Source organism: Formica exsecta, unplaced genomic scaffold (genome assembly GCF_003651465.1).
Source record: "Formica exsecta isolate Colony F162 unplaced genomic scaffold, ASM365146v1 scaffold482, whole genome shotgun sequence".
Lineage (NCBI taxonomy): Eukaryota > Metazoa > Arthropoda > Insecta > Hymenoptera > Formicidae > Formica > Formica exsecta.
In genome coordinates this window covers 260,591-278,190 of record NW_021852055.1, presented here as the reverse complement: position 1 = coordinate 278,190, position 17,600 = coordinate 260,591, and the positions used below count along the sequence as shown (strand labels likewise).

Below are 17,600 nucleotides of genomic sequence, written 5' to 3'. Positions count from 1 at the left end.
TTTTTCGATTTTTTAAAAATATTTAAAATATTCGAACATCTTTTATCTCTGGTTGTTGTTTCTTCTTTTTTTACTATTTCTTTCAATTATTTGTACAAGCTTATTTACATCGATCTAATAAATATAAAATGCATGCGACGACATGTACAAGTAGAATCGGACAAAAGATTTTTTACTTCAATAAAAGCTATTAATAAAATACAGCATGTAATGCCAAAATATATAATGTTATTAATAATATCAGAAAAGTTTTGCTCGCTTATCCTTTATATCTCTCTATTAAATTTTTATCAAAAGCCTTTATCGAAATCGTATAAAACTGTTTTTCTCAGTGAAACTCCCAATATAAAGACAAAAGACAGACATAACAAATCTGCTATAGTTTCAATGAAAATATAGTGTGGATATATTATAATCTAACTAATTTAATTTTGCCGTTCAAATACATTTTTCGATAAAATTACAGAATTTCTTCGAACCAATTTAAAACAGGAAATTTAAATGTATGTAATTTTGCGAGAAATGATCATATAGCAAAGTTCATAAAAGAAAAATTTAAAAAAATTTCTTATTTTGCATGCACATGATCACAAACTGAAAGTTTTCTATTTAAAATAGGCTCATAGCTTTAAGATGCTTCCGCATATTGCTGTATAATAGTTTATCGCAAAATTACATACATTTAAATTTTATCAATTTTTTCAATCGACTCGAAGTGATGCTTCAATTTTATTCAGTATTACACACACATACACACACACACACAATATATATATATATATATATATATATATATATATATATATATTGTTGTGTATATAAATGTTACACAACAATATATATATATTGTTGTGTAACATTTATATACACAACAATATATATATATATATATATATATATATATATATATATATATTGTTGCTAGAGGCCCCTAAAGTTTGGGGAAAAAATTAAAAATTGGCTGTATTTCAGAAAAAAAATGGCAGAAGGTTGAAATTTGGTATAGCCCAGTAAATTATGAAGTAAAGTAAGCCACTAAAATAAAAAAATAAAAACGTATTTCACACATTTTCGAATTTTAGCTCGGAGGGGGGTCCATTTGCGGACCCATAAACCATGTTCATAAGAAAAAAAAAGTCTTATTTTGACATCTAGAATACGCTCCTAAAGTTTAGTGCATCATTTCAGATACACCCTGTATATATAATTATATATGTATATAATATTTGAACAGCAAAATTATACAGGGTATCTCGAAATTCGCGAATCAAAATACTATCGCAGAAAAGTTCTCGAAGAATTAAGTTAAGAGATTATTTTGATTCGCAAATTTTGGAACACCCGAAATTATACATAATTTCATACTTGACATAACTTGCATTGTTTTATTTATATATGTAAGTATATATTTATATGTATGTAAGTACTTTCTGACGAGAAAATGTTCAATGGGCTAACGTATCGTAACGCGTTTCCATGTGAAGTATAATACGTATATAACATATATATGTATATGCGTGTGTGTGTATACAAACATACATATATATTTCTCCTTTCTACTAGTAAAAAATTATATAATTAAATTTAGTTAATCGATAAATACAGAGTATATAATATATGATGATAATCTTCAATAATCATACAATTCATAATCAAAATATAATATTAAAAACTAATCCGGTAATTCTCAACCACGTTATAGATATCGGATTTGATAATCACCGATCATTACCGATTTCTATACTTATTGTTAATTTAAATAGTGTTATTTTAAATATTGGTGATTGATAATCACTACTACTTGATAACTCTAACAAAAATTTCATATTATTGATCAATTAATTAATTTCATACTAAACTTCATACTAAACAGTGTTATTTTGATTGTTACCAATCATAATTTCTCCGTCTATGATAACGCGCGATATGTTTACGATAACGATAAAAGAGATTCGATGAAATAATCAATTTATATCTTCAAGAATATAAATTATTATATGAATATAATAGAGTAAATTATATTACTTTTCATATATTTCTTTTTCTAGAGTGAATTATAGTTCTCATATTTATTTTCTTTGTATTTATTAACTCTATCAATAGCAACCGTGCAGTTTATTACAATGTTTTAGGTCGTACGACAAAAACAGACGCAATGGTATTGCAATGGTATTGCGTAAAGAAAATGAAAGCAATATACTTTTGTAAAAAAAAGTAAAATGTACCGGTACGTCGCTCTAAATGTTAGAATAATCGCGATACGAGAAGTTTAGAATGCCACGCCCATCTTGTAGTCGAGTATGAACGGCTCAGTCTACATTCTATTTACTTATACCTGTTTATATATACACGTTCAAGAAAAAATCATCAGATATTACAATATTCTTCGACGAATGCACTAATTAAAACGTGACATGGACGATGATCTAACAGTTAATTATGCTATAATTCATTTACATACTAACGTAAAGCGCGTTTTCTTATCTCTTATGTATATCAACCCTTTATCAAATTTGATATTATATCGATTTTTATGCCCTAACCACATCAATTAAGACAGCATCTTTTTGAAAGATATTCGTTGTTGTTCTAAAATCGAAGTTTATTTATATGGTGTCTGATAATAATCGCCTCACCTGTAATGTGCAGGTAGAGCGGGTTAAACCGAGCAGGAAAGTCCTTTACCATTTTGCGATTTTTCTAAGAATTATTGAGAAATTAATTCAAAAAGATTGACCAATTCGCGCGAGTATAAGCGCGCAGCGAGAAGAGGACAACCCAAAAATAGGCGCGCGATAAAGTTTTGGGAGGAGTGCTTTATAAATGACAACAGTTACGTACGAGCGATACATAACGATGGATTCTCGCGTCCTAGCAACCACATATCAATGCCGCCCATATCAAGCCATCTTTTCTCACCGCGCGGTAATACTCGCGCGAATTGGCCGATCTTTTTAAATTAATTTCTCATTAATTATTGCGAAGATCGCAAAACAGTAGAGGACTTTCCTATTCGGTTTAATCCGCTCTACTTGCACATTACTGATGGGGCAATTATTATTAGACACCCTATATAAAAGGGACAATAAAAAAAAGCTGCATCTTATAATTTCACAACTTTGCTGAAATAATATTCAGAAATTGCTCCAATTCGAATAAAGACAGAACGCCCGTAAGCGCATAAAATAGCTTAAAAGTATCGAAATTCACCTTTTTTCCCGAGTCTTTCTTTTCTCACCCAATCAGCAGGCGCTGGTGGTGGAATCGCGTGTGCTCGATGCGTAGCTTCTGGTCCTGGACTAGTGCTGGTTCTTTCGATCTCCGAATCCTGCGACACACACACAGTAAATTCAATTTTATAAATATTAGAAATTTACAACTAATTCAATAATCCAACAAAACATACATTAAGATTTTCGATTTCTCACTGCGGTTATATTGAATTATAATATCCCTAACAACATACACTTTCAAAAGATGTAAAACATCCTCTGGACGTCTTTTGAACGTGTGTGTTGTTAGGAATATTACTCTTATTATATATTTCAACTTTTGCTAATATGCATTGTCTATCTACAAACACAATTTTATTCACATTCTTCATGATTATTTATCGACAAGTTATCTATCAGAAAGAGTTTACTCTTCAATGACACTCACCTCGTAGTTATAGCCATGTCCCTGCCTGGGATATCTGCTTGTATACAACGGATTGTTAAAGACATCATTGTCAGCAGAATGAGCGGTAGAATTATGCGACGTAACGATAGTATGCGGCACGTGAGCGACTTGCCCCCGGGAATTCCTCGCTTTCCACCATTTTCTGCTGTCGTCGAGGATTTCCAAATATTCGCCCCTGACCACAGTGAGCTCCTTGTCGTTGTTTGCCGTTCGCGGATAGGTGACTTGCACGATCTTGGCGTGGCGTGCTGCCAATTCATCCAGCCAAGCTTCCTGCGCTCTGTCTATACCGGCGGACGCTCTAGGAGCTCTCTCAATCGAATCCACAGAAATGTCACTGTGCGCCCTGGTTTGGTCCACTCTCTCTTCTCTACCATACAGCTCCGAGCTAGGCCCGTAATTTCTTTCAAAATACTCATTACCACCGCGCTCCTCTCGACTTTCGTACTCTAGATAATCGCTGCTATAATGTGATTCGTCTATATCACGGTGATTATAGTAAGGGTCGTTCTGTTGTTCCGGTAACTCGTCTCTTTTCTGTTTATCTGCGTTTAGCAAGGACGCCAAGTGATCATGGTCTCTATCCTCGGGGATAGGATACTCTGGTGACCAACCATCCATGAAAATCGGATGATAGGGCGGTACATGACCCTTCCATTGATCGCGCGGTATCAGCCACGTGTCGCCTAGCGAGTGCCAGAGTTCGGTCTCTTTGCTGGTTACGCAGTTTATCAATAGATTGACGGCTTCTCGCGTGAGAAGCGGCGACACCACCTTGCTCGGTAAGTTCGGGTCGTAATTGGTGTCGTGGGATGCATCTACGATAAGCGCGAGCGGCGTGAAGAGAAAATGTACAAGTTCCGGCGCATTGGGATCGTGGATGTGCGCCTTGAGCTTGGCTAGCAGATTGAATGAGAGCTTGAATTTTTGAAATATATCAATGAACTCCATTTCAGGCGGTGGTTTCGCTCTCATCGTCAGCATACCGTCGCCGAGGTTTCTCTTTTTCGATTTCCGGTTACGTCGCCGACGTTCCAGCTCTCGTGATGCAGCAGCTGCGTGCTGGAGACGTGCGATGAACTTCTCGATGTCATCAAAGCAATGGTTCAGAATTGTTACATCGCGTTCGTATTTCTCTGACGATGTCGATGATACCTCGTCGTTGTTTTCTTCCCGGGAAATGTCATTCTGACCGTCTGCTGTATTATATATAAACATATACAAAAATATTTTCCATATATATATATTAACACTGTGTTAATATATATTATTAATTCAAAAACCGCGTAAAGCTCGATTATATTGTATAAAATAAAAAAAAATATATATATATACATATATATATCACTGTAATTTTTCAATTCGAGCTTTCCACTTATATTTAAATTAATGTTTGAAGTGTTTAACGCTTCTCTCTCTCTTGTATGTAAACGTTAATTATTTCCAACGATATAAAATATTAATTAATTGCATACTCACCACTTGCCGTATTGAAAGCGGATACTTGTTCTCTGACATTAACGCCGTTCAGAGGTGGTTCCGGTGGCGGTAAGGTCGGTGGAGGTGGAATGTGACCTCTGGGACCCCTGGGCGAACCGCCCGTAACAAGTTTTCCCATTTGCAACATCTTCAGGTCCTCGACAAGATCCTGTGCCGATACACTCTGACACTGGAATATGTGCATCTCTGCTCGCTGGCCGGAACCGCTGTCATCGGCCACCGTGAAGACTAAAATATTATTGTACATCTCCATGGGATCCCTCGATGTGAACGCCGTCGGTTCCTGTATCAAGGAAACCGGGAATCGTTCCATGACAGCCTAAAAATTTTCAATCGTATGTTATTAAGTAAAATTGTCATCAATTATACTCCTTTGCATGAGATGTCAAATCGAAATGTTGATACAAATTATGTAAATAGCCTTCAACTGTGTCAAATAATTTCGTTTCTGTAATATCATTTTATCAAATAAAAATATATACAATTTTATTTTTAACAAAGTAATGCCTCATTTGAATCTTTAAGATAATTGCATTTAGAACAATCTGCATTAAAATGTCCCTCTTATTGTGTTAGAACAGAATTTATCTAGTTACAGTATTTGAACAATCATTACCCCTATTAACTTGGCATCTCCACCACAAAAAATCGGGTTTGGCTATAGTGCATAATAAAATGTTAATTTGTTGCTAATTTATTGCTCTAAGCGCGAATTTATTGCTCTACCCATTAGCAAGAAAATGATATTAAAGATGGGGATGCTGACTTGCCATTAAACTAGTACCCCCACTTTCGAAAAACGCTTATAGCAAGTCGCAAATCAAAAAACAAATACATTAGAATTTATTGCTAATTAATTGCTCGAAGATACTGCAAACAGATTTTGAATTTATTTTTAACAAAGTAATGCCTCATTTGAATCTTTAAGATAATTGCATTTAGAACAATCTGCATTAAAATGTCCCTCTTATTGTGTTAGAACAGAATTTATCTAGTTACAGTATTTGAACAATCATTACCCCTATTAACTTGGCATCTCCACCACAAAAAATCGGGTTTGGCTATAGTGCATAATAAAATGTTAATTTGTTGCTAATTTATTGCTCTAAGCGCGAATTTATTGCTCTACCCATTAGCAAGAAAATGATATTAAAGATGGGGATGCTGACTTGCCATTAAACTAGTACCCCCACTTTCGAAAAACGCTTATAGCAAGTCGCAAATCAAAAAACAAATACATTAGAATTTATTGCTAATTAATTGCTCGAAGATACTGCAAACAGATTTTGAAAATATTAAATTTTTAATTATGCACCAATATGACATACTATGAACATATAAAGTAAAATCATTAAAAATAAGTAGCTAACAATATTAATTTGTTATAATGTTATATTCTGCATTAAATACTCTCAAAATAAACCATTTCCGAATTTATTGCTTGCAGTTTAATTAGAAAAATCGCCCTGAAAGAGTGGCGGTGCTAGCTTACCTACAAGAATAAAGTACATGAACGCAATTGCGTTGCATGAATTGCATTGATATAGTTTACTCTTGTAGGAACGCTAGCACCGCCACTCGTTAGGTCGATTTTTCTAAGTCAAACGTTCAGCAATAAATTCGATATCATATATTTGAGAGCAATAAATGAGGAAACATTTTACGACTAAAATAATAACAGCAACTAATTGCGTTGATATAGTTTATTCTTGTAGGTAAGCTAGCAGTGCCTCTCTTTCGGGTCGACTTTTCTAATGAAACTGCAAGCAATAAATTCGGAAATGGTTTATTTTGAGAGCATTTTATGCAGAATACAATATTATAACAAATTAATATTGTTGGCTACTTATTTTTGATGATTTTACTTTATATGTTTATAGTATGTCATATTGGTGCATAATTAAAAATTTAATATTTTCAAAATCTGTTCACAGTATCTTCGAGCAATTAGTTAGCAATAAATTCTAGTGTATTTGTTTTTTGATTTGCGACTCGCTATAAGTGTTTTTCAGAAGTGGGAGTGCTAGCTTAATGAAAAGTCAGCACTCCCATGTTTAATATCATTTTCCTCCAAATGGATAGAAGCAATAAATTCGCGCTTAGAGCAATAAATTAGCAACAAATTAGCATTTAATTATGCACTTTAGCCGAACCCGATTTTTCGTGGTGGGAATGCCAGGTTAATAGGGGTACAATCATTATCAGTTTTGGATACACACGAAGTATCTTATTTTAAAGATCATATTTATACATATACTTTATAAATAATATTTATATACAATATTAATAAATAACGAAATAGTCAATTTTTCATGAAAAAATTGTTTAGACAATAGTCGCATATGTTTTGAGACGCATACAAAATGGTGACTTGTATGACTTTAAGTGTCTTGTCAAGATCAGTATAGCTTCAGAGAGAAAAGAAAGAGAGAAAGGCAAGATCGTAATAGTTTCTACAATTATATAGTCGAGAGGACATGATGAAAAATATGGATTTAACTAAAAACATCAAGTTCCATAAACATGTTTTTCGATCATTAGTATATTTACGGTAAAATATCTAAAAAAGAGAAATTACCCCTGTTTCGTTGTCCATGATAAGAACCCAGTTTCGTTCCAGACGAAGCTGCATTTTTTGACTCCAGATGCCATTGCTTTTCTCCAATTGTAAAAGCCGGCGCATACCATCCGCCGGATAAACAATACCGGTTTCTTTCGTGACGGTGAATGTGGCCAAGTGCTCCATCATATACGTCGGCTCCGAACTGCTGGCACGACCGCCAGAAGTGCTTGACGGCCCGCTGGAACCGCCATCTGAAATGTGAGATTCGTTTCTAATCGCTCTTATTTAAAAAATCCGTCTCTCACTATTCTCCTCTCACTGCTCAATTTTCAAAATAATATATGTCATTTATACAGGGTGTCCCATTTTAAAAGTTCCACCCTCATAGCTTTTCAGGATCAACGTTTGAAGGAAAACGACTCGGATAAAAGTCGTGGGGAACAAAGGGGGCTATCTAATAGTGACCTTGGATTTGACATTAAAGGTCATTTTCAAGGTCATTTGAGGATCAACTTCCGTTTTTTTAATGGGAATCCCTATTTTTTATTGCATATTCTTGTAGCTTATCTTGAGAGCTTTTCAAAACACTATAATAAAGTATTATACTATTTGTTATTCTAATTTTTTGTAAATTTACATAAAGCTATTCCTTATTGTTATTTCCTGTACAATAGTAAATCAAATAAAATTAGCAAGAAAATAATATTTTAGCAAGTAATAATATATTTCGAAATGAAATTAACTTTAATTCCGCGATATAATCTAATAAGATTACTCACCTTTGTTATAAGCAGGGCTATGACCACTATTGTAGTACGGCATCATAAACAGGATATACCGATTCTGATTATAACTGAAACAGAGAAGCCACGAATTACGAATGGGTCTCTGCACTGAGAAAAAAAGTTATTAATTTGACTAAATTCATCCAACTAATTATTATTTCTTTGTATTTCTTTAATTTAAATATTTAAGTATTTAAGTCAAATATATGTCATGTTAGATTTATATGTTGTATTTGATTTAAATATTTATATATTTCAATTAAAAAAATACAAATAAATAGTAGTTGGACGAATTTAGTCAAATTAACGAGTTCTTTTTTTCAATGTGAATAATATGTCAGATACATAATAAGTCGTCACGGGCGAGTAAGGGCACAACGAAAATCTTAATTAGCCTTCAGGATTTGCATTCGCTTATTTCATTTATACGCACCCGATTACGGGTATCTCTTCATTCTGGATCGCGTAATTAGTCGTAAAGATATTGGTGTTTTCAAGCGTCGAATAGCCAGACAACAGTGTACGTACATCAATAGCTTAAATGATAGCAACGACCACTAGCAACATATTCGCACGTGGTGCGATGCATATCCGGCTATCGAGTGCCATACTTGGCGCTCAAAAAGCCAACGCATCCAAAGTGAAATTTTAATGAGTCTAATTCATTTGACAGACATGTCTAGAATTCTTCTTTCCTTCTCCGTTATCTTCTCCTCCCGGTTTATTGAACTTTATTGTCGAAGGTGAAATTTTATATTCAACGGAGCTAATCGTTTTCGCTAGAAACTTCATTCATTATTTAATTTGCATGTATGCAACTTCGTTCGCATCTCACTTCTTGTGAGAATATATACAGTGTTTCACATAAAGTGTTATAAGGTGTTTTTTTTCGAAACTTGACGTTGTACAAAAATTTTAGACGAAATTTATAGAGTTTTGAGAGGGAAAGAAATTGATCTTGAATTTTAACCAATGTCATTTTTCAAGGTCATGAGGTTAACCTAGTTTTTTTTTTAGATGGTACCACCCAATTTTTTATGTAAATCGATTCCTTGCAATATTCGTCATATAAAATTATAAGGGTAGCCAAAACTTGAATAGTTTACGAGATATTTCATATTTTAATTTGACATATTTTACATAAACTATGAAATATCTCGTAAAATATTCATTTTTCGATTATCTTACCTCTTTTATGCATAAAATATTTTTATGCATAAAATGATGAGAGGAATCAATTGATATAAAGAAAATACATAGTCGTTTTTAAGACAAAAATATGTAACTGTTCGTTGCAAATCCATTTTTTTTTTTAACATAAAAAGAATTATTAAATAAAAATCCTCCAATCAGCACCGTCTTTTAAGCCGTCCATGAACCATGCGCCGAATTGGATGTAATCACGCTTACTCCATATGCGGTTCACGTTTGCCCATCTAAAAAACGGCGCTGATTTGTGTGTGTGAGGAACCTGTATTTAACAATTCTTCTTACATTAAACATCGCAGAAAAAATGAATCAGAACTTTTTAATTCATTTTTCATTGAGAAATAACTACATAATTCGTGGGTTTAAATTGAATTATGATATAACTATGCGTGTGTATGTGTGTGTATATATGTATACGGATATATAAACAAAAGAAATGTGAATTAAAATAAAAACAATATTTAAAAGGTGCTGTATTATCCTGATAAGGAAAAATATTTTGTATACGATATAATTTCATCACTGTGGTTTGTTAAAACAATATTTTTCTTTTCATTCCGGGAAAATTTTTCGCGTCGTCTGTAGATTGATGCATCACAAAATCTACACGTTCGCCAATAATCACTCCTAATAGACGCAAGAGAAACTGAGATGATGATTAGTCTTTGCATAACTATGCAAAGTGAGGAATGTGAAATTCTGGATTTGTTCCAAGAGAAATTCCATAGTCGCTCCTCGAGTCAATCACGCAAGCAAACGCATGACTATTTATAAAATATTTAAGCAACTTACGATATAATATATATATACATATCACAAATTTATTGAATAAGTTAAGATAAAAAATTAAAATTAATACAATCATATCCACGCAAACAGATTAATCATAAATATTTTGCATTCCAAAATAAAATTTACGATTATTTTATATATCTCCTTAGATTTAATATTGGTAAACAAAGCTAGATTATTATGGTGACATATTTTTATTACAGAATACTTAGAATATTCTAATAAAAACAATGAGTGAGAGAGATAGAGAGAAAGAGAGAGAGAGAGAGAGAGAGAGAGAGAAGCAGAAAGAGAAGAAGGGAGAGAGAGATAGATCGAGAGAAAAATGGGTACCGCTTTCAATAGCCAAATAGCTGGTTCTCTCTGTCATTTCATTAAAAGTATGTATCATTTTACGTATCACAATAAAAGTTCGTACAATATTATATTATCCACCAACTAACAAAGAAAGAACTGAACGGATCAGTTACGTTAAAAGTTAATAAATCTAATATATTTAGAAATTCATAATTTTGACATTGTTCAAAGCACACTCTTTTAGCCTTTTAAAATATAAAATAAATAATTAATTTTAAATTAAAGTAAAAATTTGTCCTATAAAATTAAAATCTTTATTTTCACGAATTTTTGTATACAGTCATTATAAAATTTTCGTAGCACAGTCACAACAAAAAAGTTACTTCAATATAAAATAATATTTATACGATTTTGATATTAAATTATATTCTACAGAGATAAATCTTTAATTTAACTCACAAATTAATTATTAGTTTTATATTTTAAAAAGCTAAAAGTACTTTATGTGTGCACAATTCATGAATCAAATTCATGAATCTCGTTAGATTTATTATCTTTTGACATAGCTGATTCATCCAGTTCTTCCTTAATAATGTTGCGCAACGATATATGACTCAATAAAAGCATTTGTAATTGTCGTCGATAAAAATGTGGCTTACGTTTCTACACGTAACAAAACTCATTACATTTTTCTGAAATTATGCTGCTACCTGGGTTGCGGTTGCGGCTAACAAGAAAAGGAATCAGGAAGCACGGTCGACAGACGGATTGATGCGACTGTATATGTACAGGGTGTATCAGACCACCCGTACCAGCCGAATATCTCGAAAACCAAGAACGACAACAAAAATATTTCAGACAAAAATTGCAGGGTTTCAAGTAACGCATTACATAGTAATATTAGTACGATCTTGAATAGCGTTGTCAAGGTCACGTGAAGGTCATCATAAATTTCTTAAATGGAACCCCCTATTTTTTATTACATATTTTTATAGCTTATCTCGAGAGCTTTTCAAAACACTATAATAAAAACAAATCAATTAGTATAAAAAAAATAATTGTTTTTAAGAAAAAGTATGTAATTATTTACAATGTATTTTTTAAACTTTTTTTTTTTGTCAGAATAAAATATAAAATAACTCAAAAAGTACTTAATGAAAAAATACTTTATTATAGTGTTTTGAAAATCTTTCGAGATAAGCTATAAAAATATGTAATAAAAAATAGGGAGTTCCATTTAAGAAATTTATGATGACTTTCACGTGACCTTGACAACGCTATTCAAGGTCGTACTAATATTACTATGTAATGCGTTACTTGAAACCCTACAACTTTTGTCTGAAATATTTTTGTCTGCCGTTCTCGGTTTTCGAGATATTCGACTGGCACGGGTGGTCTGATACACCCTGTATATTACAGGTTTTTATATTTTTATTTCTTCAAATTTTTCGGTTATTTGTCAATTTTTTTTGGCAAACGTTTAATATAGAGAACATATTTAACTTTATTTTTCAATTTTTAGCATTAAGTATATTAATAGCTACGTTTTAAATAAAAATATTCTGTAAAAAATTTGATTATATATTGCTATCTCACATATATTTCATTTACTTTATTATTTCTTTTATATATACAGTGTGGTTCATATATCATAATTATTTAAAATATTATATTGAGTAATTATTTTTTCAAATAAATTTTATGGATTTGTTCAGTTTCAAGAGACCGACGGACAAAAAATGTTTTAAATCAATTTTTTACGGTAGATATTAAAAACACTTATTTTTTAAATAGAATTACCCTTTTTTGTTATAAATCTTTTTTGTACGTTTATGAACAATCCAACGATCTAATATTATGTGTTCTTGAAATGATTTTGTGTAAAAAAAAATTCAAAAAATGTACAATGATAATTAAATATTTTCAATATGCCATCAACTTTCAATTAATTCATTTATTAAAGTGATGAATATATAAAAAATAAACTCTGTTTATAGAGTCTCGCTACTAATAGAATTATATACATGTTGTTGTCACAATAAGCTACATTATATCTTTTAGCGTCGTTGGCATGTTTGTAAATGTTCTTTAGTATTACTAAAAAAAAAATAATTTAATAGGTTAAGATCTGGTAAATGTGCTGGCCAACAAATACGTGCGCCCTTTCTTAACCATTGATGCTTGATATTAATTAAACTGATATTATGAAGAAAACAAATATTGATTATAATATTTTGACACAAGCTTTAGTTTAGTTTACATACGGTTTGAATTGTGAAAATTATGGCAATTATAGCAGTTGTGTTTGTGTGTGAGTGTGTGTGAACCAGAACACTAATTTCATTCGTTTCATATTTCTCTACAATTTATTAGTATTGAGACTATTAATAGAATTAAATTTTTATTTTATAATCATCTTAATAATTGCCTGAAAAGTGATGACACTCTCATCACTTGTCATAACAGACATTTTAAACATATTTTGTTATCATAGCACGTGTTTTAATATTTTCATGCACAAAGTTAATTCAAGGTCATTTCAAAATCATAATATTTTAGATCCTTGAATCGTCCATAAAGTTTACAATAAAGATTTTAACAAAAAATGGATAGTTTCATTTAAAACAATGAAAATAATCTTAAAATCTTTCTTAAAAAATCGCCTAAAAATCTTTTTTTTCTGTCAACTCTTTGAAACTGTAAACAAATCTATAAAATATATTCTTTGAAAAAATAATTATTAAAAATAATATTTCAGATGATCATAATATATGGACCATTATACTATATTCATACAATTCTTATAATATAATTTTAAGTTCATTTCTTTAATTTTTTTATATAAGTTTAAGGTAGAGAAATAATTAATCTAGCAGAACGCGAATTACGAAAATAAAAAAATACACAATAAAAAATATTACAGAAATTATATAAAATATTAAATATAATTATTTCACCTCAAATTCTCTTTCACGCATAGGTAGCTATTCGACTCGACGTGAAAGAATTCCTGTTCACGACGCGGTTCTAATGCTCGCGGGCATAGGATCTCGACAGCGACCTAACGTACAGTAATCATGGCAAAAAGGGAAGGTGAGAGTGAGCTTCAATGTATATGCCTCTACTCAACATTAAAGTTGCTAATGTGTTATCTGTGTGCCAGAAATTCCTCATCAACGCTCCGAATTTCAGATTTCCGCTTATAATGAAATTTTTAATTACAATTCTCATTAATATTTTCTGTTCCATGTATGTATACGAAAAATACAAAATGAGTCATATTAGCAACTGCCATCGAAAATAGTATATATATGTATACACACATAAAATATGTATGTGTAGATAAAAGTATTTTTCATTTTCATAAAAAAAATCTATGAATGTGTACAATATTTTTTCTTAAATAGATATTAAAAATATAAGTAATCTATTAATATAATCGTAAAAAGATATGTATCATTTTTCATTATTTAAACAATATTTTAAATTAAATAAGTGGTACATATAATACAAATTAGAAAAAAAATATAAAATTAATTCTCTCTCTCTCCCCCCCTCCCCCCTCTCTCTCTCTCTGTCTAAAATAGCCGTTTATAATGATATTCCATAATCCTGGAAAATATGAAAAAATGCATTAGAACTATATATGCTAACATTAGTCAGGAAACTGTAAAGAGGACCATTATTCATTTATCCTTTACAATATTGTGGAAATTTTTATTATAAAGTTTATGGATATCATTTTTGAGCATATTTTTTTGTTAAAATAAATTTTCTTCTGTATCGCAATTATTTCATTATTATATCTATTTTCATACATTTCTGGATTTTTCGTATTTAACATTATACTATCATAGATCATTGGATCAATTTTGCTATTACAAACGATAATAAAAAATATATAGTTTTGTCATTCTTTTTTAAATATAATTTTAGGAAAAATTTTTTGTTCATCATAATATTACCCCTTCGAAATGAATGATCTTTTCCTTTGATGTTTTTTCATCAAAGACAATAAAGATATTCTAGATACTACTCAGATAAGATAAATTGATAAATATATAAAAACAAAAAATAAATAAACATTACGCTGCAGATATTATCTCCGTATAGCTTTTAGAATTGAAGTTTATCGAAGTACACACATGACTTCAATAAACCTCGAAATCAGGTGTACTTTAAAGATTGGTTTCGAAAATGCTATATGACAATGCAATTATGTTTTAATGCACGTACAAATACATACATATATGCACGAATGCGCGTTTCGCATTGCGCGTTCGAAAAAACGTAATTCGGGAGAATATATCGCCATCTCTATCATTTTTTCTGTATTTTTCCATGTATCTTTCTAACTATAAATTGAAATCTGTACAAAAGTTTAAATTTTCATATTCTACGCAGACGATTATTATCAACTCTTGTCACCTTTTTAGATTGTATATGATAATGACTGCAATATACAATGTTACAATTACGATTACCTTTTTAATTGCAATAAATATTATATTAACCGATATTGTGTGTGGTAGAATCAATTCTCATAGATATGTAAAAATAACATGTATGTACGCAATATATTGTACAACTTCTAACTTCCGCAATTTTTGAGATACCGGGTTAATTTTTTTTTACATGAATAAAGTATTATTCAAAGATGGTTGGTATTGAATTTGGTGAGAATCGATGAAAAGGTTCATTTTTTATAAAATTTTTAATTTTTTGAGAAATGTCTGTATACATTGCAACTTTCACAAATTTTGAGATATCAGGTTAAATTTTTTTAGATGGGGAGGAAGCAATGTGCAAGTTTTTAATTTGCACAACTCTACTTGTTTTATTGACAATACGGTTTATTTTTTTGCACACGAAAAATTAAATTCATCAAAATTAGCGGTATCACAATCTCCTCTTTCTGTCATATCGATTTTGCAACATTTGTTCGGACATTAACGTGCTTTAACTCTGTGTATATGTATATATGTATGTGTATGTGTATGACAATGAATAATATTATCTCATGCCGATAATTTTCTCATATGTGTATTATATATTGAAAATACGTTTGCACGGCAGTTTTAAAAGCCGATAAGCGTGCCAAATTTCACAAAATGTAAAAAAAAAGGTTAGAAGATAGAAGGGAGAGGGGCATAGTGCGTCCATATAGTTATAACTATTTGCGATGAATGCCGCATATTACCATAACATTCAATGATGTTACAACATTGATGTGTATTCATCGTTATTTCTACATTGATATTTTATGACAATCTCTTGATTACATTCCATCACGATAGCTCATAAAAATTTTCCTAGATACATTTGTAATAATTATCATTATTATCATTTATTACTGTATAATTATTTTATGGAATATTAATATTGTGCGGGCTGTTGAGATATAATACATGAATACAAAAATAAATAATCATGCATGAATATTATGCCATTCTTCCTCTTAAACGTGTGGTAATTATTACTTAATAATACTTAAATACGTTATATCTGGGATGCATGTGGGATGCACATGCAAATTACAGAAAGGATAAAAGACTCTCAATAAGAATATATAGTCTGCATGCAACCAGTTACACAAAAAATAATTCAATATTACGACAGTATTAATTAATCATTAATTAATATAAAATTATCGTTTATCTATACATTTATTTCAATATATACGTTTAATATTTCAAAAACACATAAATATAATATTTTTCTTCGAAAAAAATATTTCAATAAAGTCGACCTACGGAAAGTCAACCTTGCGTGAAAGATATTTTCACACGGAACTGTATATAAATGAAGCTTTGATCGTTTTCCACTCTCAATGCCGACCGCGCCAGCAAGACATGTTGAAAGTAAATACATACATCGCGGACATGAGTCTATATAAGCGCTAAAAAAGTGGAAAGAAAGTTGCCAATGCACCTCGCATACCTACAGCGATCTGTTCGCGTTGAGTTGCGAACGAGTTTCGCAGTGAATGGACCGAATCGCAGCGCGAATCAACTTTTCACTTGACCGCTTAGCTCGCTGATTAATCATTAAGGATTAATTCAGTCCCCGCAATCGATCATCTGTTTGCCGAACGAATTTAAACGGCACGGTACATTTACTCTCATATCATCCATTATATCTCAAGATCAAAAGAATATTCATTTTAATTGCGTGTTTCATGTAAATCTTCTTTGTATTTAACTGTATAAAGGTATGTGAAATATAGTTCGTTATTTGTTTATTGCAAATATGTTGTAACTTTTAAACTATTCAACTACAAACAAAAGCAAAATCACTACAAACCACTATAAACGATTCTAAAACGAATGGCGAAAGCGGATTCGAGATATCTTTAAAATTGACAAAGTTACGTTATTTGTTTATCGCAAATACGTTATAACTTTTAAACTATTCAACTACAAACGAAAGCAAAATCACTACAAACAACTACAAACGATTTTAAAACACATGGCGAAAGCGGATTTGAGATATCTTTAAAATTGACAAAATTACGTTATTTATTTATTGCAAATACGTCATAACTTTTAAACTATTCAACTACAAACGAAAGCAAAATCACTACAAACAACTACAAACAATTCTAAAACGAATGGCGAAAGCGGATTTGAGATATCTTAAAGTCGGGTGACAGTCATTTTTAAAAATTTTTTTATTTATTTATGGATCAAACTACAAACGAAAATATTTTTACTACAAACAACTACAAACGAAATACTATCATTTTCTGTATTGAAAACTTTATTTATTAAAAG

At 31.0% G+C, this 17,600-nt stretch overlaps 1 protein-coding gene across 1 annotated transcript in view; it reads right to left on the bottom strand.

Annotated features, from left to right (window-relative positions):
* Positions 1–1,172: 1,172 nt before the first annotated feature.
* The window catches only part of LOC115241408 (epidermal growth factor receptor kinase substrate 8), a 23,745-nt gene continuing 7,317 nt past the window's right edge, over positions 1,173–17,600 (bottom strand). Inside the window, exons 2-6 of the mRNA XM_029817156.1 lie at positions 8,524–8,597; positions 7,760–7,995; positions 5,161–5,500; positions 3,661–4,880; positions 1,173–3,328 (exon numbers count right to left, since the gene is read on the bottom strand). Coding sequence (XP_029673016.1) covers positions 3,191–3,328; positions 3,661–4,880; positions 5,161–5,500; positions 7,760–7,995; positions 8,524–8,569 — 1,980 coding nt within the window. The 5' untranslated portion in view covers positions 8,570–8,597 and the 3' untranslated portion in view covers positions 1,173–3,190. The remainder of the gene's footprint in view (positions 3,329–3,660; positions 4,881–5,160; positions 5,501–7,759; positions 7,996–8,523; positions 8,598–17,600) is intronic.